Source organism: Rhipicephalus sanguineus, chromosome 8 (assembly GCF_013339695.2).
Source record: "Rhipicephalus sanguineus isolate Rsan-2018 chromosome 8, BIME_Rsan_1.4, whole genome shotgun sequence".
NCBI classification, from domain to species: domain Eukaryota; kingdom Metazoa; phylum Arthropoda; class Arachnida; order Ixodida; family Ixodidae; genus Rhipicephalus; species Rhipicephalus sanguineus.
The window spans coordinates 28,141,096-28,168,794 of record NC_051183.1 but is presented as its reverse complement, the minus strand read 5'-3'; the positions used below and the strand labels follow the sequence as shown (position 1 = coordinate 28,168,794).

General features: G+C 47.0%; 1 protein-coding gene across 1 annotated transcript in view; it reads right to left on the bottom strand.

The window, feature by feature from the left end:
• The window catches only part of LOC119403097 (uncharacterized), a 54,930-nt gene that overhangs the window by 19,539 nt on the left and 7,692 nt on the right, over window positions 1-27,699 (bottom strand). The window contains exons 3-8 of the mRNA XM_049418801.1: window positions 19,829-19,896; window positions 17,668-17,711; window positions 9,692-9,728; window positions 4,658-9,177; window positions 3,713-3,767; window positions 2,494-2,637 (exon numbers count right to left, since the gene is read on the bottom strand). Coding sequence (XP_049274758.1) covers window positions 2,494-2,637; window positions 3,713-3,767; window positions 4,658-9,177; window positions 9,692-9,728; window positions 17,668-17,695 — 4,784 coding nt within the window. The 5' untranslated portion in view covers window positions 17,696-17,711; window positions 19,829-19,896. The remainder of the gene's footprint in view (window positions 1-2,493; window positions 2,638-3,712; window positions 3,768-4,657; window positions 9,178-9,691; window positions 9,729-17,667; window positions 17,712-19,828; window positions 19,897-27,699) is intronic.

Here is a 27,699-nt window from a genome sequence, read left to right as displayed (position 1 = left end):
AAACGCCCCACCTGTCTTTCGCCAGGCAAAGGAGTATAGAGAGTCGAGGGAATGGAAGGAGGGGAGGGGGGGGCTGCGGCGCTTGAGCAGCAAGTTTAATCATGAAGGCGCTGATGCGCACGCTATTTCAGCAGACATCAGCAAACTGCCCGCTTTCTTGGTCTTAAGACGACAGGTAGCATGAAAACCGCTTCACTCTTTGCAGCAGTCAAATTCTCGTACACCAGCGTCTTGTAGAGTTATGAGAGATCGGATCCAAAAGAGTTAGCTGCTAGCCTTACTTTGTACAACATTACAATTTCTTGCCATCACATCCATTGCTTCGTCCTTGCAGCCCCCCCCCCCCTTCAAAACTAGTTTTTTGCGCCGTCACCAATGTCACTGAGAGCGCGCCAGGTGATGATAGGAGCTCACTTGGGTGCGCCACGTCACGGGTTACAGTGGCACATGAAGGCATCAAAGACCGCTTGGGAGCAGTTTCAGTGCAATAATGAGTTTTGGAGTAGGATGGCCCAGCAGCGTGGCGCAAATGGCACATCACTTCCACCCCTGAGAAATGAGTTGAGCAAAGCAGCACATCGTTGCAAATCGTGCAGAAGCTAACGTGGTGTTGGTATCTCACAGGTGTTTATGACATGTGTATAAAATTGCAGTGGGAAACACGATGGAGTTGCATTGCAGTGCAAGGTTATCTTAGAAGTTTGACAGTCACATCTCCTCTGCAACGAACACTTTTCTTGAATGCCTACTTCAGGTCAGAAGCGCACGCCACTAGAGAACAGCAGTTCAGCTTCGCGAAGCGGTGCCCCTTTTGCAGCTGCCATCCGGATGAGCTTATAAGCACGCAGAACTCAGATATTGCGTTCTCGTCGATTTGTGGCAGCACAGCGAGGTCCACTGACTGTTTGGCGCTGGATGACGAAAGAAACGGCTGCATTTCCTCGTTCCGAAAGCTCTGCCAACGACTGCAGCTCAGTCTCTCCATGGCCTCTCCTCATGGTGACACTAGCAAACGATTCCGCGACTGTGCCCATCAAAAAAATGGCGGGTGCACCCAGTGTTGCCGGAGCACCAAGCATTATGAATATCCCCTATTGCTATGTTAAAAACAAAAGAACGCCAGGCCTGCGCGACACACGCAGCACAGGCATAGCAAAAGCTGGAAGAGCGGCCTTTCTAGAGACCTTTGTAAACTCTCTTGGAGCGACTACAACGAGTACAGTTGCAACGTATCCACTACGCCATAAATTATAATTTCGCGAAGTAGCGAAGTACAGTAGAACCCCGCTGATACGTTTTTGAAGGGACCGTAGGAAATAAACGTAAGAGATGGGAAACGTAAGAGCCGAAAAACAGGAAAAACGGCAAAATATTTAGTGGTACAGAATTTTATTTCAATTCTTACGAGCAGCACGAAAATTGGCGCGCTCAGCCGCGATCTAGTCGATGGATAGAAACGCGGAGCTTAGGACGGCCTCATCCACAGAAATATAATCAACGTATGTGATTTTTTTAACACCAACAGCTGTAGGCATGAAAGAACTAAGCACACGCAATCACGACCGGTGCGGCGAGTCCGATCGCGAACCGCACGCACGACCATGCGAGCTCCAACCAGCTCGAACTCCTCCCGTTCTCCGACAAAATGATGATGATGAGTCTACACCAACGCGATGGCAGAAGTGAATGCCAATCTCGAAGGCCTTGCTTTCGCAAGCAATTACGTCATACACGCCATGTTTGTGCAATACAAATCTGAAAGGCTATGCTTTTGTCGATAGTAAATGCCAATCTCGAAGGCCTTGCTTTCGCGAGCAGTTACGTCATAGACGACATCTTTGCAATTTGAATCTCGAAGGCCATGCTTTTGTTTGCATCAATTAAAAGATTCTGTTGCTTGCGCCTCTCATGCCGCTAATATTACGGTTAAACGAGGCCAAGCTGCGTGAAAATGCACCATGGCCGCTCTCTTTGGTAGTCACTCGGTCGGCTCCGAGCGCACTTCGCGACGTATCATACGGGAACGGTCCGACAGTTGCGACGTAACAGCGGGGTTCCCAATACATTGTATCCTATGGGAGCTATGCCGGGACCGGCGGAAAACGATGTAACAGCCGGGAAAACGCAGCAGTGAGGAACGTAACAGCGGGGTTCTACTGTACCCACTATGCCATAATTCTTCGTGTTCAGCCACAGCCTCGGCAAAGGGCACCTAACGCCTCACAGATATGTAGTGGTTACCTCGCTTTTCCACAGAATGAAGAAAGAAAGTTTCTTCATTCTGAGGAAAAGCGAGGTACCCACTACATATCTGTGAGGCGTTAGGTGCCCTTTGCCGATGCTGTGGCTGAACACGAAGAATTATGGCAGAGCCAATTGTTGTAATGGGTGTAAAAAACAAACAAAAAAGAACAGTGGAGACAAGAAAGCGTAGTGACACCTCTAGTGCCTGTGGGCTACCAACAACGAGAGTGGTAATTCGGGCAAACTCACCGCGTCTCCTCAGGAATCTCGTAGAAGCTCCAGTAGAGGGTCTCCCTGATGTTTGTGTCGTCGAGGCGGTCGATAATGCCAATGATGTCGATGTTCGCTGTGAGGTCTAGCTGTGGGTCCGGGAGTTCGAAGGGAGGGTTGTCCCTGCAATAATAATTTTAACAACCTATGTGGAACCAGGTACCTTTAGAAGCCTTAAGTCATTAGCTTTGCAGGAGTACACGTGCCTCACTATTTGGTGCATGTACTTGTTCTATGCAAGACTATGACCAGTTTATCCTGTCCTGCGAGAGCAGATTTTGTCTTATGCCCAGATATTTTTTCATCGCATCACCTCCCCAACAAACTTCCCGTCGTCCTCGGCTGCGCTTCTCATGCCTTAACCCCTGAACCGATTTGACATTTTGAAAAGTTCTCTTTAAAGTGGTTATTTTTTTTTAAGTTGGTATTTATTATTTCTCTTCTAAGAAGCAAGTTATTGCTGTTGGAGAAAAACTGAACCACACAGAAAGTCAAATTAGCTTAATGAAGCTTACCGTTATCTCCTCAAAAAAAAAAAAAGGGCTGGCTACTACTTATAATTAGGAATAAAAACAAAACAGGAATGAGAACTTCGGCAGAAATTTTCAGCCTTCTCAGAATGGTTTAATAATTCTTGCACACATGTAGGCGCTACGTGTCTACATGTGTGCATATGTGCGTCTTTTTGTCGTCCGTCTTTTCCGTGCGCGCACAGTTTTTTCAAGATGGAATACCAACGTGCCCAAACCGCCGCACTGTTAATAATTGTGACAATTTTTATTGTTCTGACAATGAACAAAAGCTTTTCCATCAAGCGGATGAGCTACACTCATCCAAAATTATCTGGGAACTGTTCGGCAAGAACGAGCCGCACTTGTCCATAACAGGGAAGGGGGTTAACCACCTCCAATTACGTTGATAACCAACAGGTATTACGCTAAGTGTTGCTAACGACAGTCAGTGGCAACAGTTAGCGTTAGTGGTATGCAAGTGAATATACTCTATCATCAGTGTGTACCTCCTAATGCTAACGCATCAGAAGCACTGAATACCAAGAGCATCATGTTTTCTATGAAAAAAGAGCAAGAAAAGGTTATCACCAATGCAGCTTACATCAATGTGCACTTTATATCCACTGCAACTGTACAACTGCTCACTTTTCACAATTTAGAAGAAAAGAAAGAAGAAACAAACTTACACGTCCACGCAATCCTCAGCTGACGAGGCAGGTGGATTCTCTTCAGCACAGGTGCCTGAAAGATAAAAGTTCTCTGTAACACTTGAAGGCAAGAACCTATTGCACACCTAGTAATGCACTGATTAATACAATTCTAATGCAATTGCTATTATATATATATACATATATATATATTACTAGTAATACAACAGGAGACCAGACTTCTTGCGAGACGTAACAAGCCACAGTGCGAGACACACATTAAATTATTTTGACGTTCTAGCTTTCCTGGCTGCAACCCTCAGCAGTAAATACTCCATATTTAGTAGGCTAGTGCGTATATCACTTGCTTAGTTTGAAGCAAGTCAAAGTGAATGGTAATTATTATCTAAGCGAATTCGACAAGTTATAAATGGCAAAACACATTAGGTGCTAAAATTTGCCATACTTAGGCCATATAAGCCTGTATCACACACTTTTAGACTTTTAAATAAATTCATTAGGGTGCAGGTAATATTTGCACCTGACTCTGAAGTGCGGCTTCAAGGCAGGGCGGTCTCCCCCACCCCATATAGGCATTCTCACAACACTGCTCCCCACGGTGCAATGAAACTGCCTTTCGAGGCAGACTACATAGGTACAATGTCTATTCGTTCATTTCGAATACTTCAAAATTTCTGAAATTTTAAATTCCCATTGAAGGGAATTCAAATACTGTAAGATTCGAAGCACCCGAATATTCGTACAGCCCTAATATTTGGAAGTGTTAGTTTGAAGGCCCTCAGGATGCTTATGTGACACAGTTATTAAGAAAGGTTGCAAGCCACATCATGCGACAAGGGCAGGTAGACATAAATCCTGCCGCCACTCGGCTACACCAGGGGACAGTGCAACTGGCAACAGGAAGGACAAGAAAGTGGTAACTTCCAAATAAAGTAGCGAAGGAATACATAACAATTGGATTACCTTTCAGTTCGTCCAATCTCCGGGTGAGCCTTGCCTGCACAGCATCCAAGGCTTTCAGGGTAGACTGGGGGCTCAAGTCATCTGGCACCTTCAAATCGCCTGGCGAGAGTGGGTTCCATGGCAACATTACGGTATCCAGAGGACTCGACGTGTCTGTAGGACCCGAGCTGGCCACGGGAGATGGAGGCAGGCTTCGCAGTTTCGGTTGGTACGAAAAGACCGACTGCAGGACATCCATTACCGTACTTCCAGTCAGTTCGGTTCTTTGTTGAGTCTTGGAAGTGCTCGCAGTACCGACTGCTGCTTTGCGTACCGACTTGGCTGCACTGTTTGCTTCCTGTGACCTTCTCCGCCGCTTCGTGCTGGTCGGTGCGGGAGATCCAAGGTGACGCTTGGAGCCGCTGCTTTTCGCAACTACCTGCCCTGGCCGCCTCTTCTTCGCCGATGACCTGCACTTCTCCGACAACTTTGAAGGTGTACTAGGAGGCTTGCTCCGCTTCTTCGTAGAAGAGGAGTAAAACATGTTAGTCGGGATAGAGACTTCGTTGCCAGGCGACGCCGATGCCACGCCGGTGGGCTTGCCAACTTCCGCGCAGCATGTGTGCTGGTTGGCAGCCTCGACACTCCTGGAGGGATGCTGGCTGTCCGCGGAGGAGGTTGTTGAACTGTTACCAATAAGGAACGGCTCTGGGATGTCCGTAAGCATGTCCCTGTCGTCAACGCGGGATCCAGCGGAACGCTGCAGAACGCAACACGATGTGGCATGCAGCTGATGACAGGAGGTCTCGCCATGTTCTTGAAGAGCCTGAAAGTGGGACACGTCGGAAAGCACCTTGCTCGCAAACGGCACGGTCGGCACGTTTCGGCAAGCATCTTCTCCACAACCGTCAGCATGGAGACCAGCACCTTCCTTGGTGTTTTGGGGAGGCTGCAACCCAACTGCCGTAAACTCCAGCCTTTTCCTAGACCTCGAAACGGCGGTGCCTTGGTCACTGCAACTGCTGTCCGATCGGTGTGCAGTTGCAGTGGGATGCTTCGCCGAGAGACTGCGGGTTGCAGAGGGGTGAACTTCTTTCGTTACGGAAGGCACGTCTCCATTGCCTTCGTCCACGGTGATGCCGTCGTCGATGCAAGCAACACTGTAGCCTGGAGGTGAGGCAGCAAATGTGGCGCTGGGCCTTGCGCCATTTCTAGAATTCTCTAAAAATGTAGTGCTCTTTTGTGCGGGTGCACTACTAGCCACAAATGTTGCACTTTTTTGTATGGGTGCATCACTGGCCAAGAACATCGCGCTCTTTCGTATGGATGCATCACCAGCCATCAACGTTGAATTCTTTTGTACGGGTGCATCACTAGCCGCGCCCTTTTGTACGAGGTCACCGTTGTACTCGCATGCCAACAAGCTTGCACCAACACACTGTGCACTGGGAATAGAGGTAGCACTAAGACCAGCTCCAGGCGAACAGGTGGTCACTCCTGTTGGTGGACAATTGCCTAGTGCTGTTCCCAACGTCCCCATCGATATTTTTTCAGTAGTGCCAAGGGGCTTCGAGACTGACTCAAGGTTAACCTTGGGGATGCCGGTGCTCATAGCTGCTGCAAGCAAACTTTTCTTTGAAGACGAATGGCCAGCAACAGCTTGGTCTTGTAGGGCATCGGCATTCTGTGGGATGGTCTTGTCGAGGTTTGCTCCGACTTCGCCGCTAACCGTTACATTCTGGCCTCGATCGCTCGCAAGACGCGAACGACTGGCGCTTCCCATCTGCTGCCTTGCTTTGGTCAGACTATTAGACCCACACGCACTGTTGTGCCGTGCATCTGCGTTTCCCTTGGCAACCCTTTCCGGTGAAAACACGTTGTCCAAGATTGTCAGCGAGCTGACGTATCCCGTAGGCATTTCCAGCAGAGCCGATACATTGGAGACGTTTAGAGTAGAGTCTGTCAAAGAGTTAAACGTCTCTGCCGCAGCCATAAGGTCCACCTTCGAAGTGTCATTTCGTTTTTTCAGAAATGGTGGCACTACTGTTGCTGTTCTTGTCGGGCCAACAACTGGTTCACGGCTTTGCTTGGCGACAGGGCTCGCTAAAAGCTGATAAGCAACGCTGTCTTTGCCCCTCAGGATGTCAACAGGTGACGCCCGAACGTGCTTCCTTGCGGAGTCCTTTGCCCTTGTGTTAGCACTTCCGTTCGAAGGCGTGGCTCTTGTGGGTGTTTGGGTTGATGTAAACCGTTCCACACTGCACATCTTGTCTGCCGGTTTGTCCTCTGGTGTGGCTTTCAGAAACGAAGGAGCGGTCATTTCACACGGAACCGGCAGATCTTGGGGCACCGCTTCACTCGAGTCATCCACAGATGCAGCAAAACCAGCCTTGAAACCGGTAGGTGTGTGCAAGAAGGGCAGGCTGTGAGAAAAATCTGCACCAATCTTGTCTCCGGCTGTTGCATTCAGCGAAATCGTGGACACATGCGCGCCTAACCTCCCCATGTGTTCCAAAGCACCATCAAGATCACCATCTCTGTCGGCTTTGAGATCACTGTGAGCTGCGACGCTCCTTTCCTCCGCTTGATGACGACTGTCTGCCTGGTTCACACTGTGCTCAGCAGTGACTTGACTCTTTTCTACGACTACTGGTGACGCATCTACTTGTTCATTTGGCTCAGTGCTTGGGTCAGCCGTGCACTCGACAACCGGACACCCCGTAGTGTTTGGGCAAGTAATATTCATTGCCATTGCACCAGTCAGAGTGCCATCTCCCAAGTGCAGAGTCATCTCATCTGGGTCATTGCACGGAAGAATACTGCAAGATGGCTCTTCCGATCCAAGAAAGTTGGCGCAGGTCATACTCATGACATCAGTCATGACGGTGCGAGTCTGCAGTGTCACCGCTGGCACACTAGTTGCAGTTCCAGTGTCCACAGTCAGCCCTGCGGTCATGTCGAGACCAGTTACATTCATGGTGACTGCCCGATAATCCGTCGCCAACGAAGTTTCCATAGGCGAAAGACGCGTGCTGTCAGTCTCTATCACAGTATTCTCGGTGCCCTCCGATCCAAGAAAGTCTCGACAGGTCATACTCATGACGTCGGTCATGACTGTGCAATTCTTGAGTGTCACAGCTGGGACACCATTTTCAGTTCCAGTGTCCACGGCTGGCCCTGCGGTTATGTCGAGACCAGTTACATTCATGGTGACCGCCTCATAATCAGTCGCCAACGAAGTTTGCATAGGCGAAAGATATGCGTTGCCAGTCTCTCTCGCAGCATTTTGGGTGCCTTCGTGGCCCACGCCGAAACTAGTTTCACTGCACAAAGCAGGGACAGATGGGCCAGGTTGTGCAGTTAACATTCCAGTGGATTCTGCATCCCCTCCCACTGTCACGAACAAATCATTGCGGCGGTTCGATGTCACGAAGTCGACAACGTTGAATTGCCCAGCTGTGCTTGAAACGTTGGCAGTAGAACAAATGGTCTCTGCTGTACCAGTTTCTTTCATCGTACCACCCATGCCCACATTGCATTTGTCGGGAAGAGTAGTGTCCTGTGAAACCGGAACAGGCTGTGTAGAAAATGGTTCTGCAACGCATTTGGCATCCTTGCCCATTATCTCGGATGCATCATTGCGGCGGTTCAGTGCCACGAAGGCTGCAAGGTTGAATGGCTCGTCCTTCTTCGATGCCGCGATGGCTGGACTCGTGTCCGTGTCCACCGATTCTACGTCACCCGGCTCGCAGCCCAGTAGCACTGCCGCGTCGCGTTTGCGGTGAGACGTCAGAAAGGCGGCAATGTCGAACAGACCTGACGATCTTGCAATAGCGCAGCTGTCTTTTGCAGTCTCCCCACTGGGAACCCCACCGGGAACAGCACCAGTGTCCACCTCATCAGCAGCACCTGTCACGAAACTCGTTGAACCGACTGGGCAGGTCGTGTTCATTGTGTGCTGCAGTGGAACAGTCGTGTCACCACCAATTGTTGTCGCGTCCTGTGGCCCGACAGTCACGTCCATCCCGGCATCCAAAAAGATGCGCGTATGATGCAGGCTCGTGGCCGTTTGTTCAAGCACGGAGGTGCCGCCAACGCGAGTCATGTCCATGCTTTTGTCGGCAAATGTTGTCTTTAATGACTCAGAGACAGACCTGTCATGACCGGTGCATTCGATGGGAGTGGTTTCCATCGTCCTATTGCCGAGCATCATCTTTGCAAGTTCCGCAGAAGTCTGGCTGACGGCGCCGCCGCAAGTGATGTCCATGGTACCATGGCCAAGCGTCCCGTCCAAGCGAGGTTGGTAGCCGGATCTGTCGAAGGTATCAATGACGTTCCCATGCTGAGTGAACATGAGACAAGAGCGTGCTTCCTCCATTAAAGCAGACGTCCTTTTCGTCGGTGATGTGGCCTCGGCACTGCCGTTGCAGTCATCGACTGCTAGGTAGAAGCTCTGCTCGAGGGGAGTGTGGTCGTACTGCAGCAACTGCACTGCTTCGCCTACTGGGTCTTCGGCAGCGTTGCCCGTTAGAGTGTTGTTCCTGTCAGGACGAAAAGAAGTACAAACTAAAAAAGCAATGTCTTAAAGGGATCCTGAAGAGAAATATGAAGAAAAAAAAAATGCCAGGCTTGCGCGGGACACGCAGGACAGTCGCAGCGGCCTTTCTGAAGAGCAGACTTTCTACAGCCCATTCTGAACTCCAATGGGGAGACTATCGTGAATACAATGGCAAGGTGCCCACTGCACCATAAATTGCCATAATTTTGTAAAGTAGGAAAGTACCCACTATGCCATTATTCACCGTTCTGCAGGGCAGTAAAGTACCCACACGTCTGTAGGGCATTATGTGCACTTTGTTGATGCGCTGGTTGACGATTAAGAATAATAGCCCGGCCCTTTGTAATGGGTGGGAAGCTCTAAACCATCCACTCGTTACGCATTAAAAAAAAAAAAACAGATCGTTTCACCAAGGAGGAGTTTGCTTGTTGCCCAAAGGGGACCAAAAGATTGCACCCCATTCTAAAGAAATGAGAGATTCTCCTCTCGCAACTTACCCAGGCACAAACACCGAGCCAGCTTGCGATGTGTTTTCTGCAACAGAGAGCACAAGCAGCGTTAACACACCGATTAATTAAGACGTGCAAATATGCCTCATTAGAGCAAATGTCAAATTAATGTCCGGAACCTGGAGAGGTTCCCAGAATTTCTTTTAAGTGAATACACCTTGCAAACCCACCTACTACAATGCGTAAATTGTGATATCTTCTGAAACATAAGAAAGTAATTTAATTAGCAACTGTGCTAATTAGTCATGCCTTTAGATTTCTCGTGAACATAATGTTAACATTTTGCAGTAATTACAGTCAAGAAACAGAACTGTGCTAGTATCTTCCACAGGAAACTTACGGCCTTCCAAAGAATACCCAGTATGTTACGGTGCTTAAAAGTTGAAATTTATCTTGTTTACAAGTCTGAACTGCCACGCTCGTTAGAATATGCAGATCAAAGTATGGCACTAATTCTGCCAGTTAAAAATTTCCTTTAATGCAATTCTTTGAATCTTTTCACATAGTGGTACAGCACAGAAACACAATGAAGCAACCAAGTAGCGCGTTTACAAGTCTGCAAACAGTCTTTGCAGCAATATGGCATGAATCTGTGCAAGCAATGTATACCACTGAGTTTTTTTGGCACAACACCCTGAAAAAAAGGCTAGATGGAAAGTAACACTGACAGGACTTGTGCACAAAACATGTCAAACACGCTGGTCTTATGTAGCCTTGATAGGAGTCCATGATAAACAGAAGGTCATATCAAGTATGTATAATCTCTACGCTAACTAAAGTAGGTTAACCCTTTGAGACGCTATGTACACAATTGTACACCACTTGCTTTTGCTGTTCGTATAGACTACGGGAGAAGAACGAGCACTACACATTGGATGCATTGAACCTCCTACATAATAAATTTTTCATTTACCATCATTTTGCAGTGTACTGTTGCATACGATCACCTTGTGAAGGCACTACCATATTCAACGTGCCGCTTCTCGCAACCCACATCAAAAGTATAAATTTTCTTTTTTCAACATGGATGTTTACGCTATAGTTATGCGAAAGTTTACGCTATAGTTATGCTATTGGGCGTGAGGCCCACCACTGGAGACGCGGGCGCTGCAATCGCTGTGACGTGCACGGTTGGATCACGTGACCTCGCCTCGCTCTGGCGAAGGGAAGTGGACGGTTGAATGCGTTGTTTTTAACCACGATTTCGCTTTTGAACAGCGTTGTTTTGCTCTCACTCCTTATGTGTGGACCCCTAGAGGCTACACAATCCGGAAAAGTCCAGTAAACGTTATCGGCGGCATGGTACTTTTCTGCTCCGTGTCACAGTGCGCTACGCACACGAAGGGGCCAGGCGTGAGCTTTCACTTTTACCGCGACCGTGCTTTTCACGAGCCTGATGCCGCTGTCACCTGTCTTTCTTTTTTGTTATTTCAAGCCTGTGATGTTAAAATGGACACCGACCATGAATATTCACGGCAGCATTGTTCACAGAGAAAAATGAATGCGCAAACAGTCCGGTTATGTATGTTTTAAAATATGACGTAGGCAACGTGCGGACATGTGTGGAAAGTTGCCGTCATGACGATTAAGCATGTGCGCCGCTGCGTAGATTGTCAGAGATTCAAGGTAAAGCCGAGAAATTCAGTTATTTTCTCTTCCCGTTACCTTTGCCCTATCCCAATCTATTTCGTGGCCAGTTGCTTCTGAGTGTTCGGCCAGCGCTTCCGATGAAACCTTTCTTACGTCATACATGTGCTGCTTGAGTCTTTGCTGGAAGTTACCTGTCTCGCCGACCTAACTTCCACCACTGTTTGACCCCCCCCCCTTCCCGCCCTCGTGTTTATTTTAATTGTCCTCGTGTCTTTTCCCGACCACACAGGTCTCCGCGGACTTCAGCCCATGGGGTTCCTTGCTTATAGATTATTTTTGTAAAATGAGCCCATAGTCAGTGTCACTTGTTCTTCTCTGTGTTGCTTTACGCTACAGGCGAAAACGTGGCCAGCTTCAAAACTGAATCACCTTCTAGCAGCAGCCGCGAAGTGTCATACTGCTTATCAATGAAGCTTTATAAAATGCTGGACGCTGGTATTTTCACAGCAACATAATATTGCCATTTAGACCACGGTAAGTCATCAGACCACAGTGAGTCATCAGCATGGTCATTCAAGTGCGCAAGTAATACGGCCGGCTGGCACACGGTGCATTTGCTATCGCAATCGAGCCTGATCGGGACCGTATTTTTCGATCGCGATTGGCCTCTTTGTGCGAGCTGGATAACGGAGTCAATCTTCGAAAATTTTCATCCCGATGTGGCTTGGTGGCGATTGAAAATGTACCGTGTGACAACCTTAGAAAATACGCACAACGAAAGCAACAGATAGATATTAAAATCGTGCCGCAGACAAACTCATGTGAAATGTTATCTAGCTACAACCGCGGTATATCTTACACCGTGACTACAACACTGAATGAGGCGCGCGCGTACATATGGCTCTCATGAGTTTGTCTCCAATCGTATGAGAAAGGTTGCGGCTGCATGAATCTCTAAGCACGTTGGATTGCTTCCCACAAAGTGGAGAAACCGCTCTCGTCCTGCTTCATAGGGCTATGTGTACTAAACAGGAATGTAAATTTGCCCATGCTTGTAGTGTTAACCGCGGCCCGTTTTTATATGCAAACCTACAACGAATGAAGTTGCACGGTTGCCCGCATTTCTTGAAGCAAAAAATATATTTCTTTGCCGCAAGCACACGCTAAAGCCCATTCGGCGCAAAATGATTCGTTACCTTTTACAAAAGCAGCGTGCGCGGCCCCCGTGGTTGCTATATCGGTGGCCATAGCAGACGACGCCGGCAGTCAGGATGCTGTCTAAGGCATTATGAGGGCATAACATTTTTTCTGAGCACTTATTTAGCATTTCGTACAGTCAGTGATGAAGCCGCAGCAGTATTTTACTGATTTCTTTGAAGTGAAGTGCAAAAATAATAATAAAAAAGCAGACGCGAAAGCGGCTGCGGGCTGAGAGGGAGAGGGTTGGCGGAGCAATCCAACCTTGCACGTCACAGGGATGCCTCCGCATGGTGGCGCCACGGTATGTCCTCGCGCCCAGTAAGAACAGAGCAAGACTGGCTTCACAATAAATCAATAATTACAAAGTAATTAGGATTATTACTATAACACATGTAAGTTAATCTATTACATTATTTTTGCTGCAATACAATATTGCCATGCCCACTTGTTTTATCTTAAAGGGGCCCTTAATATAACCTTTCTTAGTTATATTGGAATAGTCTCATTATTGACGTATGACTCTTCGCGAGTCATATGCCGCAAAAATTTTTCGAATCCGTCAGGTCTAAGTGGTGTTACCAAATTATAGAGATCACGTTCCGCAGCTTTCTCCCTCAACTCAACGCCGCGATCACGCAGAAAGCTGCGCGGGGCGTGAAGGGAGGGAGGTCGGAGGTGCGAGGAGGCGCCGAAGAGTTACGTCGGCGCCGGCGGCATTTTTTTTCTTCATTTTTTTCTCTCTGGCGTCTCAGGCGCAACCACGTGGTCTGTGGCGCCACTTCCGGTCGGCTTGCGCGCTCGTCGTCGAGCGGAGGCCATCGCACCATGTATCGCGTGTGCTTGAAAACTGCGAGTCAGTTTGGTAATGTTGGGTGTGCACCTCGAACTGCCGCAGTGTTTTCATCGCTCTGCCAACCATGGACGCAAACCTGCGTGCGCGTTTGGAACGAATGACAGCTGAGATGGGTTTCGACCCACACTCCGATACACCGCCTCGTCACACTGCTCGCGCTTGAATAGTATTCAACACGGCAAAGCTGCGTGCACCCTTCTCCCAGTGGCGGTACTTCGATGCTGTTTGCTCTTCGAATGCGGGCGCACAGCGAGTGCGGGCTGACAACAAAGAACTAAAGACTAGAAGAAAGGATCGTGGGGCATCGGGCTGACGTGGACCCATCCCCCGGCTGTCTGCAGCTACTGTGAAAATGCGAGTCTGCTTGGTTGCTGTGTCGCAGTTTCTTGGGAACCTGAGACTACGGGGTGGACACGCCGAGGTACGGCTCGATGACATACTGAACGGACAGCGAACGGGACTCTCGCCATACAGCGAACACAGGTATCCTAAGCTAGCCGGCGCCAGCATTGTTATCGGAGAAATGCTGCACCGCTGCCTTGGTCGGTCGTCAGAACGTGCCGACGATGCAGTTTCCAGCTGACGAGCCAACACTTGAACGGCTGCCACTCTCAACGGCAACCGGCGATGGTCAAAAGCACAGAAATATTCACAATTTCGGCACTGCGCATGGTGAAGAAAACGCAACCACGCAACTACGAGCAGACGAGCTGTCGGTGAGACCGGAAGTGCTAATATTAATGTTTGTTCGGTGTTTTAACGGCATAACACAATATAAACATACATATTATCTACTTATTGAACTAAAAATTAACAACGAAGGTAATAATGAGGGTGTTATCGTGATTACAGTCAAATCTCGTTACAACGAACACCACATTAACGAACATTTCAAATTAACGAACTTTTAAGAAATCCCGTGCCGACTGCTTATAGTTTCAATGTAAAAATATTTCACTACTACGAACTTCAGATTAACGAACATTTCAGAATAACGATCGTTATTTAATTCCCGTGTAATCTTAACAACGCCTCAGTACTACGAACTTATATCCCGAAATGCGAGGATTCTTAGATTTCAGTGTATCGGTCATGGCAGTCGGAGCTGTAAGGTAGCAGACGACGCAGCGCGAAGAGCGGACGCCCTCCCGCTAAAACCTGAGATGGCACGGGAGGAGAAAGACGCGGGCGGAGAACTTTTTTTGTTTCCCTTCGTTGCGGAGGCGACAACGCATCAGGTTTTGTAAAGGCCCAACCGCATGCGTAGCACGCGACTTTCGAGCGAAGGCGACTGCGACAAACGGGCTCCGTCGCGCTGCTCGATTGAAAACTATTGCGCGCACGCAGGCAAATTACGAAAAAGAATTACAGAGTAGATGAATGACAACATGTCAAATTTATTAGTCTTGTTTGAGATAAAGATGCCATAAAAGCGTTTCGGGACTTCCTTTTTTCGCAATCCTATGTTTAACCGCGGCAGTGGTATCTGCTGTGATCCCATGGGGCGCCCGGAAGCGCGCGCTGCCTACGCTGCGTCGCACTTTGCAACTGCGTTATGTTGGGGTTAGTCCACGAGGCGCATTTCGACAACGTTTCCTCTTGCTGTCATAGAACGTTTAAGAAAAGCCGCAGCGCCACACGTCGTTGCTTCGCAGGGAGAAGGGCTACCTCACACGACGACGATATTGACATTGCAGCAAGCTACCCACCACTGCAGCAAGCTACCACCGAAACATCAAAACGAACCGTCGATCATAAATAACGACAAAATACGGCCGCTGCCTCGCTCTCCGCGTGAGATGGGGCTGTAAATAAGGTAGTCTATAACTTGCATTCCTTGAAGTACGCGCCGATTGGAAGCATCACGAGCAAATTGCAACCGAAGCAAGGGTCAGAGATGCTGCCATGTTGTTGGATATCGTCATGCTCACTTCCGGGCGACAAGCGATGTTTTCTGGCTTTCCAGAAACCTGGGATGCTATTGCGGAACGATTCTATTTCAGATTCCAATGCCTTTCGTGCTTTTCGCGCTTGGCCAGTGGTCAGAACGACGGTCCGTCCGCGTTATCAGCGCGATCAGCCAGCCGTGTGGAATCGGAAATAGCATCGTTTCGCGATTGCACCCCTGCGACAAGCGACGGCGATGGATGGCCCTCCGCGACAGCAAATCCTGTCGGCCGTCGCTCAAAACTCGCGTGCATGCAGTTGGGCCTTAAAGGATTGCAGCGATGACATGGACGACGATGTCACGGTAGCACCCGAAGATCGCGACGAGTCCGTGTCGGCCACAGATGCGTTGGACTACTTGAGCAAACTCCGCATATTCATAGAAAAAAGCGGAACAGCGACCGAAGCGGCGGATAAAAATGCGGACGGTCTAGAATCGTTCGTGACGCAGAGTTTGTGCTGCACCCGTCAAAAAACGATCACGGACTATTTCAAATAAACGTGCCTTGTCTGACGTTCACGTGTGCATTGTTGTGAGAAACGAGTTCAAGGACGTACCGTTGCAAAGGTAGGACGTTTGCGTTACTGAAATTCTATTGTTATGGTAAATTTTTGGGCTTTCACTATAACGACCTTTCAGATAACGAACATTTTTCCGCGGTCCCCTGAAGTTCGTTATACCGAGATTTCACTGTATAACATCAGCCAATGGTGGAACTGCCGACAATCGCGTTATATATTGCGGACTAATACATCATTTGTCGAGAAAAGAGGAAGCGATTTTCAGCTGACTTTGAGAATTTATTGTAAATTCCAGGCCGCTCGCTTCGCTATTATATTTGGCTTGCGTGTTCTCGGGAGCCTCGACTACCGATTGGCAGCGCTTTTTGACCCTGTTCAAAAAGTGTTGCAGGGCCCCTTTAATGTATTCGGGTTTGACCACCAAGGATGGTTATCAACGCTTGACGCTGTCCGCGCCGCAGTGTTCGAGAATCTTTGCAATTGTAGTAGATTGTTTTGTTAAGAATGCATGCAGGACGCGAATAGTCTAGATTATTCCAGAGCTTGTGCGACCACCAGTGATAAGACTGGAAAGTTCGATGCGTGATGTATAAAAGACTGCGTGTCCAGCCATGAGCAGTTGACCAACGGTCGATGCTCTGTTCGCTGCTATCAGTGTATTGCTGTAGTTTGACTTTCAGTTTCCCGGCCACAAGTTCGGCTAAATAAAGAGTTTCATCTTGAACGTGCTGACTGCTGCCTTCGTCGACGTCATGACCCCCTGAGAATATTGAGTGGCTTAAAATAACATTGTATCGATTTGATGCATTTACACACAGTTCTTCATAGGTGGCGTCTGAAAGGGTTAAAGGGACTGTCTACCGTCCTTCGTCGCTTTTCTGTTCTGCATCGCAATAGAAAGCGTACCGTCTGAAGTGTCCAACCTGGCTCAGCTTGACATAACGATAAGGAATTGTGTCAAATTGGCACAACTGTTTTACCCCCGAGAAACCGATAAGCAAGGAAAACGATTGAACATGAGGTTCAAGGCTTTTTTTTTTTTGCTCATCCGAGACATCTTTTTGCGTTAAGGGGGGACATGGCGCTTGAAAATTCTTAAAAATTTCTTTAGAGATTTCGATTAAACTTGGCCGAATATGTATATTTGTGGGCTGATTCAAATATGCGGTTATTTTTTTAGTATAATGTGCAGTTTTTAAAATACAAATAATTTCACATTCCTTTTGGGAAGCAAGATTTTTCCTTAACGGAGAGTTACTAAGTAAATCAGCATGTAACAATAATCTGGAATCAGAACTGTGTGAAGCACAACAAAAAATGATATTTTAAACCCATTTGAAAAAAAGTTATGGTATGTCAGACATTCGTGAGCGAAATCCCAGCTTGACATTGACTCACTCGCGAATGTTCAACATACCACAACGATTGTTCAAATGGGTTTAGAACATCGATTTTTGTTGTACTGCACACAGTTCTGATGGCGAATTATTGTGATAAGCCGATTTGCTCTGTAACTCTCTCAGTTTAGGAAAAATATCGCTCCTAAAAAGGACATAGAATATCTTGTATTTTAAGAACTATACACTACAGAAGAAAAATAAGTTCATATTTAAAATCGGCACACAGATATACATAAACTAGGTGACTTATCAAAATCAATCAAGAAATTTTTAAAAATTACGAGTAGTGTCTCCCTTAAAACAGATACACACAAGCTCGACCGGCTCTCAGTTTTTACGCAGTACGAATTCAGCTCAGCTTGCAACTTCCGACTATGATAAGGTGTGCTCAAAGACGGTCAGTTGACGCAACTGGCTGGTCACCAACAAAAGCTCTGCAAAAATCAACTCACCCCCAGCCGAGCAATGTTCATCGGACATTTCACACTTGAACAACCTGGAAAAACAAACACGAGCCGTTATTACAGGTTCATCACGGGACTGTGTGACGCACACAGCAACTCTCTCATGAGAGATCATTTAGAACTCTTTCTGTACTCCGATTAAGAGAGAAATGAGTTATTGCAACTGTTTTACAACTACGAGAATCATGGTTACTATGCAGTTACAGTAGAGCCTTGTTCATACGTTCTTGGGGGGAGAAAAAATGCAGGAAAAAAACCACGCTATCTGGTAAAACGTACAGTCCAAATTCACGAAAACATTGTGCAGTTTCGTTTGATAATATTGTGAATGTTGGCAATGGGATATTGTACGAAACAAGAAAATATCAACGACGTTCTAATGTACTGCATGACCACACCTTCAGCAACACTTATTGTATAGGCTGAACCACGATGTTGACCTCGCAATGCAACAGCTTTCAAGTCCGTATTAAAGGGACCCTGCAACACTTTTCCAAGTAACCACCGAATGGCTTCGTTAAAGGAGTTTATTGCCTCGCAAATCGACCGCCGGAAATTTTGAAAACATCAAGTACGAGCGGATTTACAGAGATCTGTCGCACGCTGCAATTGCTTTCTTCTCTCATCCCGACAAGCCGACTCGAAACTAAGCAGGGAGGGATGGCACGAGGGAAAGAAGATACGTCACGTGCACGGCATACCCTCGAGCACTTTTTCTGTGAACGCGCGGTTTACTTTCAGTGTGATCGCGAGCGTGATCACGAGCGTGCTCGCGGGCACGTGGCGGCCTCGGGCACTATGCAGCTCACAATGCTCAAATCAGCCAATGGCCGTGAATTTGGGTATATGGCATCATTTGTTAAAAGAAGAGGGAACGATTTCTAGCTGACCGAAAATTAGTTGTAAATTCCAGGCCGCACACTGCACTATAATGTTTGGCTCGCGCGTTCCAAGAAGCCTCAACTACTGATCGGCAGCATTTTACGACTATGTTAAAGAAGTGTTGCAGGGCCCCCTTTAAAACAGTTACTCCTGACCAAAGACTAAATATGAGAAATAAAATTACCCCATGTATTATAGCTCCAACTCGTGGACTGAAACACATTTAATTGTGCATCATTCGCATACGTTTGTCGTTCCAGTAAGCGACATACATTTTCGCTGAGAGCAACTGTGACATGCATAGCAAACAATTGACCATGGAAACATGCAGTGTTTTTCGTTCAGCAGTAATAATTTCACGATACCTGTTACACACTAATTGCACGATATTTTGCAACACATCAGGTATGAAACAATCGCACATCGAATTAAGTACATTTGGAGGCGTAATCTTTCATTAGATTTCATTTTTCATTCAATCTTTAATTGTTCAGCCGAAAATAAATTTGAGCCGTCTTTCCACCTTCATGCACAGCCAGTAATGCGTGAAACAAGAATCTTAGCACTCAACGTTGCCTAACTGAGCCATTAGCTTGTTCATGCTCAGATTTTGCACAAAGGTAACAATTTACAACGTATTCTGTCTAGCACCGAGTTTGAGCTAATTGTGGTTCTGTTCACTGGTGAAAGAATAGCAACAAGTGCGTACTGAATGGCTAGGATTAAGACAAATTTACACTCGATAGCCTTACCTAGGTGCTTTGCTGAAACAGAAACAAGACCATTCTCTTTCATCTGACAAACGCAAGAATAACATCAAATTTCACAGCAAGTAAACAACTGCGATTTGTTGCACGGTGTTCAGGCAATGTAGTCTGAAAACTACAGTGCGAGAGGCGGTAGTGCTCATGCAATTAGGCTCTGTAGCCTTTGCTTCATTGCCAAGAAAAGTTGCCCGCGACTACAGCAATTCACGGCATATGCTGCTTAACACAGGGTTCGAGCGAATTGTGCATATGTTCATAGGTGGCAGAATAGCAACAGTGCGTCCCGACTGGTTAGGATTAAGACAAATTTATACTCAATAGCGTTACCCGGGTGAATCGCTGAAATAGAGTTCTTTCATCTAACACGCCAGGTACAGAAATTGAGGACACCAGAATCATACATTAAGTTTCACAGCAAGCAATTGTTGGCAATTTACCACACGTTTAGGCAATGTAATCTGGGAACTACAGTGCGAGCGAGGCCTTGCGTAGGAACTTACTTTATCTGGTGGGTGTCGGAGAAACTGACGCGCTTGGAGAGTCGGCGCCGCTCGGTGAGATCTTCGGTCTGCAATGTTTGGAAAGAGCATCGTTTTGCATTGGGTAAATATGAAGATGGTCAGTTTTTCACGAGCAACTGTTGCCTGTGAGCGCAACGTCACACACAGATGGCAGAAGTTTACAGGCCACATAAGCTTGAGGAAAGGTTAAAGTGCTACAGTCTAAGTTTGTAACGAAGCAGCACAAGAATACCTTTCTTACACTCAATATTACGCTGCACGGTAACTGCAACAAAAATATTCATATGCACTTCACTTGATATAACGAATGGTCAAACATTTGTTCACAACACCAGAGTTGTACAGTACCTGGATTTCCTACCTGCGCTATCTAATACTATATTACTTGAAAGTGTGATAGGTAAAGGCGCGACCTGCCCCACGCAACGACACCTTGTGCAAGATGCTCGTGTTAGTGATTGTAATGTTTATACTCACTGCATTTTCGACGCTTTCGAGGATTGGCCTGACAGGCTTCAGAATCTGTCAAAAACAAGTAAAACAGAAAGCATGAACAATATGCAGTGAAGGAAAAATACAGGAGCCTTTGCCCTATCGGTACAATAGGCGCACAATAAAAGATCAGATTGCCATACCAGAAATGACCGATAAGCCAACGATTGAGAGAGATCATCAATTATTGGAAAACGGCGCATACAAATACGCATGAGACTGGTGCACCTTTGACTGGCGCCGCATTTGTTGCAATTTGGTGCACTTTGGCGCAAACAAACAAATCCCCCCCCCCCCCCCCCCCGCCAATTTCACAAATCCGCCTTTTTCAATTGCCGGAACGAAAGCCTCCAAGATCAAGAGGTGTTTCGCGACTTTTCCCCTAGGGGAAGGGCGCATGCGCCGTGACACCGTGAAAAAAGGCAGATTGGCGCACGAAACGGCGAGCACGGGCGCCCCACCCTTGAACCATTCGTATACATATGCTTGCAAATTATAAGATGCCACAATGGCATTTATTCTCTACGCCTTCCTGAATGCACAGTTCGTTTAGCTGCTAGCCCACCCCGAAAAAACAGGAAACCTACACCCTCGCAAACGCTACTGCACGGAACTTCACGTGCAGTGTACATATTCCAGCAGTAGAGTCAATACACAGCGACAGCATACGAACCGCACGGATTTGGTGCACAATGCAAACAGACCGAGAAGAAGAAAAAATGGATACACAGTCACACGACATTCACTAAACTACTGCGGCAAAGTATCAGTAGCTCACCGAAGAGCGCCGTGGTAGCCTCGGCGCGGCGCCATCGCTGAAAGAAACGAAACCAGTACAGATTAAACAAAGGTACGCGACTCTCCGGCCCTAGCCTTTAACCGAGTAACTAACAGAAGCTTTTCCGAGTAGTTTAGTGCACTGTATAACTAAACTAGTTTGGAAAAGGTGGAAACGCGCGCTTACGGTTCGGTGTTCTCGTCGCCAGCACGGTCAGCCATCGCCGTTCACTCGTCAAAACGCATCCGCAGTTCGCTCTGGAGACGCGAGTAAGCCGCGTAGAATTAGTTAACGTGTCGAGAACGGAGCACCAAGCACGTTCAGTGGTACGGACGACCAGCCAAAACATGTAGTACGACTCTCACTGTCCGTTGCAACAGCGCGAGCGCCTCTTTTTTGAAAGCGCCAACGCCATCTTGTTGTGTCACGTGACCTGACGCGCGCACTACTTCTCGCTACGGGCGTTTGGTGACGCTGTCACTTTAACAAAAAAAAATGTACATATAGATAGCCTTTGATTGATAATACTCAATATTGGGCAAGTTGGGATCTTAATAATGCCAAAAATGAAATTGTTTGAGGTTCGCAGCTGGGAATAGGAGAAATGTGTTGTCTACTATTCGTCGTTTTTAGGGACCACCAACTCTATGGGGACCACACACCAAGGAGGTTTAAATAAAACTTGCTGGAGTGGAGGCCGCCTATACTTACCAATGGGCCGCAGTGAAGCCGCGCCGTGCGCGCGGCGGCCATCTTGCCATAGGCAAGAGACGGGTCTTTCCGCCGTGGTTTTTAATGGTTATGGCGAACATTAAGGGAGAAGTTGTCAAGATTAAGAAGCGAAATCGCAGATAAGAATGTGGTCAGTTTTATTCTCTTTCTTTTGACGTTTTCCTTGCAAGCACGCACACCGAAGGGCCTCTATCACTGTTTTTTTTTTTTAATAATTATCCTCGTAAGAGCAGACCTCACTTCTCGGCACTCATTTTCCTGTTTATTTTGTTCGTCATGTGACGGAGTCTTATGCATATATGGAGTTCGGCCACTTTCTTTGGGCGGAATATAAATGTGGGTCCAAAGAACCACACTCGATATGCTCATCCAGAAGGATATATATTCTTCAAAGCTTGAAAGCCATCTCTTTTCTCAAGACAAGCTCAAAATATCCAAAACGAATAGTTTTGCCTTTGCATGGACGTGCTTCAAATATGGGCATTCAGCTTGCAGTCGACACTATTTCAATAGATACAGCTTTTTCGATACTATTTCGTAGGCTCGGCTCTCTCTTACCCTGTCAATGAATCAATTAAAAACGCCCAAGTGGCATAAGTCATAAGTTTAAGCCGTCTGTCATCATGTATATTCCAGTCCCAACGTCCGCATATCTAACCGTTTAGTCGCCCACAATCTCAACATGTTTTCTCATTTGTCATCAACAATCAAAGTACAGTAGAGTTTTTCTGCGGCATTGGGCTAGCCTTTTCGAGACAGTGACTCATCTGTGAAGACAGCATTTCCTTTGATGGAATTCTGTATACCGTTTTCGTATAGAGCGCTCTGATGACAGTGCGCGATTAAACTTCGTGCGTACATACTCATAAGCTGATGGAGAATAGAAGTGCAGCGTTAACGCAAACGCCCGCAGCTCGGATAGAATACGTGCCTTTCTGGTACGTCTTTTCGTGCCCTAGGGGTTACTGTATGTATGGGGGAAGGCTGCAGTGAACATCACCCTGCCCTACTCAGACATGAGCTTTTGATCCTTGATCTCCTTTATTATCGCTTGAGGATCGAGCCTCGCTCTTTTTGGTTAGTGTGCAATTTTTCTGCTGCAGAATTTTCATCTTGAGCTGTTTTATCTCTTCTTGGAAAAGATGAAGCATTTCTTCGTAATGCTGTCGTATAGGTGATGCAACTGTCACATCTTCAACAACTTTTTTCAATTTGAACGCATCTAACGACCCGACCTAAAAGCCACCAAAACATGCCCGCGTTGCCAGACCCCTTTTTGGTGCTGTCCTAGGAAATTCCAAGCGAGATGTACCTAGCCTAGTCCCGTGGTTCTACGTGCGTGTGAGACGTTGATCATGCGATTTAACCATGGAAATGCTGGTGGCTTGATTTAATGGACGCACGAATAAAAGTGCATACTTGTGCTTTCTTTGAGAAGGGCCACTTTTTGACTAAGGGGCACGCGTTCGCCCGGCGGGGGAATCAGTTTTGTTTCAGCTCAATGAGATCACTGCGCAGGCATAGCCGCACAGTGCATTAGGTTACGAAGCTGGTCCTTTTTGGACGACGAAGTTTGAGACATGATCGGAACTTGTCTCGTGGTTCCAGAAAAGCCAGCTTTTCCCAAAAGGTGCCTTAGAAAAACGTGTAATCAGCTCCAATATTCCGCGATATAGTCACCGAATATCAATATTATTGCTTATTTTAAACAAATGCTTGTGCGATCGAGCCACCACGCGAACGAGCGTCATGCCGAAGCCGCCTCTACTTAGGGCACAGTATGTGGTACTAGGTATTGCTAGGCGCAGCGATCAGATTGCTTACTTTCTCGTCAGATCAGTCTGATAACAACCTGGCGATACTCTTTCCGGCAAATAATTGCAGCACAGGTAGCAAGCTTCACAGCGTGGCATTAGTTTTCGTCGCATTACACCTCTGTGTAGCGGTAAAACTTACAAAGCAATTCCTTATTGTGGAGCGCAAAGAAATCTGTGCGCGCACGCCGCCCCATTTTGACTCGTACCCTGCTTGTTTACGCCATGCTTGCACTGCCCCTTGGATTCAATGCACTATATTTACATTATATATACGTGCTACAAGATGACAGATTCACTATAGTCAGCTTTATGGCATTGCAGTTGTGTTATGCCACAAAGAATGTACTGTGCATCGGTGATTCGTTGTGCAGCGAAGCCCACCAGCAGGGAAATCGTAACTGCCACATAAGTTACCTGATGCTTCGTCTTCTTTAATTACAAAAAAAAAGGCGCCCACGCAGTCTCCAGTCACCGTACGAGCACCCAAACGTCTAATAAATGCGCAGTGATAGCAAAGGTTTCTTCAATTCTTCTACCCGCCAGGCAAACGAATTAGCAGCAACCTTCTACATTAGAGAACAGACCAAGCCACTTTTGGAATAGCTTGGAATAGCGTCATGGAGAAACTTAATTATGCCAACAGAAATTATTACAAGATACCAATGAATCACGTGGCCTGAATTCAGCGTGATCGCATAGTGTCAACTTGCTGCAAAATTGCGACGAGGCGCCGCTACGGATGTCTACTTCAAACGCCAGCTGCTACATTTCAGGTCAAATAATAAATGCGCAGATGATGGATTTATTAGCGCTGCTGATAGTCTTAAGAATCTGTATAAATTCAAGCGAACACACGCGAGGTAACATAAAGCAGGGCATACACAGATTTTAACGCAACGCACACTCTCGAGTGCCTCAGTTTCACCTCACTTGACGACCGTCGGGTCGGATCGGTCGAAGGGGATCGCGAAATAATTCGATATATCCATTATTACAATGGAAAATACGCCTGTAAGCTTTCATATTAACACGTCTCGGACAGTCTCATGCGATGACTGATTCCTTTAAGTTGCTTCTAAGCCGTAAATGTTTTATCAACCACTTTGCGGCAGCGAACCCTTCTCGCCACGAAGGGCTAGAGCTTCACAGCGTGGCGTTTAGTTTTCTTCGCATAAGGCCACTGTGCAGCGGTGAAGCTTAACAAGGCAAATCCCTCATTCTGGAGCGCACTGAATTATACCAGGCGCTTACATCGGAAACCACTGATACCTTGAAGAGTGAACTTGTTGGCTAGTTGGTTCAACATAACTTAAGGGAGCAGCGCGAAAGACAGGGACAGAAAAGGCACACACACACCCACACGTAGCGCAGTATGTGTGTGGCTGTATGCGTGCCTTTTCTGTCCCTGTCGTTCGCGCTTCATCCAAACTGACCTGTCAGCAGAGTCGATGTCTTAGCAATCTCAGTCACTTCTAAGCGAACACTCGCGAGGTAACACAAAAGCATGACACGATACACAAGATCTTTAAAGAGACACGCCATCAAGTGCCTCTAACTTCAAGTTTCAAACTCGGCCTCTCGTTGCTCTCGTCGTCTGCTCTCGCCAACTTGACTAGGGAATTTCTGAGTACACCACGGCTACCACGGCGCTAGCATGGCGCTAGTTTTGCTCGGCGGCACAAGGTAGCCAACATGAAACGTACATGCTTACACCGCTACAATTGGGCGATGTTTAGGTGCTTTTAGTCTCGTGGCCTCGGTTAGGGCTTTATTTGCAGTTGGAAAAGAGCACTGCACAGTTCAGAACTGCTGGTTTTACTCGCTGCACTGCATAAAGCAAATACAAATATAACAAAAAATGCACGAATGTAAGAAAAAACAGGGCCATGTATATTGCCCAAATGACGTTGCTTTAATAACCCTCGTAGTTGCGAGCTACCCTTTTACAACACGAACAGGGAAACCGATAACGAAATCTCGCCTATTTATATAATTTCAGTGCGAATAGCAAGCGGTGCGTTATTTCCTATTCGCGCCCGCATCAGTGGTATCAACAAGGACAAGAATGTGTACGCTGGGTTTTGCAAGTGTTTTACAAATGCGTCAAGCACAGCTAGTCGGACAACTCCCAGGTCGCAGGTCGAAACAATTGGCGAGAAGTGCCTCTAACATATGCGATCGCCGTCTTTTGACTTCCCACACTTCCCGTCAAACAGCCTGCCCCGACGTGCTTCGAAAATTTGAGTCCTTACGAAACCGGTTAGGAAAAAAGAATGACCTCAGATGTAAAAATAGAGACAGATTGCGGGCTGTCAGCATGTGTTCCGGCATATAGAGAAGTTTTCATCGAGCTCGAAATGTTCTGCTTACAACTAAAACTTCATCCCAGAGTACCTTTTCGCTCGATTTATACAGCAGTACGCAACGCACAATGTACCCAACAACGTCCGGACGCCACCACGCCAGCTAGCAGCTGGAACATCCATGCGGCCGCAGCAGCATGCGTTGCGGAAGGCGCGCTTTCTGCCTATGGCAAGATGGCGGCACGCGGCTTCAGCTGAGGGGCCTCCTTCCACTCCAGCAAATTTTATTTTAACCTCCTTGCTTGATACCGCACGCATGCGATGGGAGCCATATGTATGCATATGCGACATATACCGCTTGAGGATGGCCTAGAACAACTACATTGTTCTGATGAGGAAATAAGCAATCTGCATCGCTGCGCCTCCTAGTACACACATGATGTGCTTCAAGTAGGGAGGCCAGCTTCGGCGTGACGCTCGTTCGCGTGGTGGCTCGATCGCCGCAGCATTTGTTTAAAACAAGATAAATATTGATCATTCGGTGACTATTACGGAATATTGGAGCTAAACGTTTTTCCAAGGTACCTTTTTGGAAAAGCTGGCTTTTCTGAAACTACAAAACAAGGCCCAAACAGCAGCTCATATGAAAATATTCGCAATGCTCATAGACTGTCACGCCGCCAAGCGGAATTCAGGAGCGTCCTCTCGAGGAGGGTTAGTAGACGATAAAATGGCAGCACTATGCAGTCTCTCATTGTTTGGCTGTGCTGCTAACCTCAGTGTTAACGCATTGGCAAGGAAGGTACACTACGACTTTGCTCGTTCCCTGCATCAGTGAACAAACCGGGCCCTCCGTGACATGAGAAATCTGATTCGTTCTTGCGAGACGCGAAGTTTTCGTGAAAATACGTGGCAACTCGCGCTTTCAATGCTAGCCCACAGCGTACGCATACTATCAGCTTCGCGAGGCTTTCCGTAGCCACGTAGGTTAGTTAAAATTATCGTCTGACATATTCCTTGAATCTCACCCTGTTTTACTTGCATATAGCATTGGTCAGTGTTTCTTGTAGAGCATGAATCCAACTAGAACAAATAAAGTAACAGCGCGAATGAAACAAGGACGACAAAGGAACGAAGACACGGGACAAGCGCTGACTGCCAACTGAAATGTTTATTTCAAGAAAAACCAGCCTTTTATACATTCTCATATGACACATGCGCACTACAACACTCGCTAATCACACTCTCAATCTTTCTTTTAAGAAGTTTATTTCTCTCTCCGAGAGTAGAAGATGGGGCGAACTGATACACTTATCACCTTCGTTATGGATCCAAAAGGCCTCTAAATTTCCCTTTCCTTCTTAGATTTGCCCATTTCCTATAAATTTCGTTTTTCAAACATGGGAACACATGCGCACTTCTTACAATGAGTCAACTAAATGACTGCCATATCCATTTTTACATTATTGCAATGCTGACGCGCGCGATCGTTGAAACATTGTCCAGTCTGACCTATATAAACTTTTCCACAACTCCTGGGAATCAGATAAACCACATCACTCGTGCACTCACTGAAGCGGGTTCTGTGTTTAGTGGAGCATGCGGGAGGCTTGTTTCTTGGTTTCATGCGTGCACATATCGAGGAAGCTTGCAAGGCGCACTGAAACGCAAGTTAACATTGTGCCTATTGATACTTTCTTAAGATTGTGTGACAACTTTGTGCAAGTA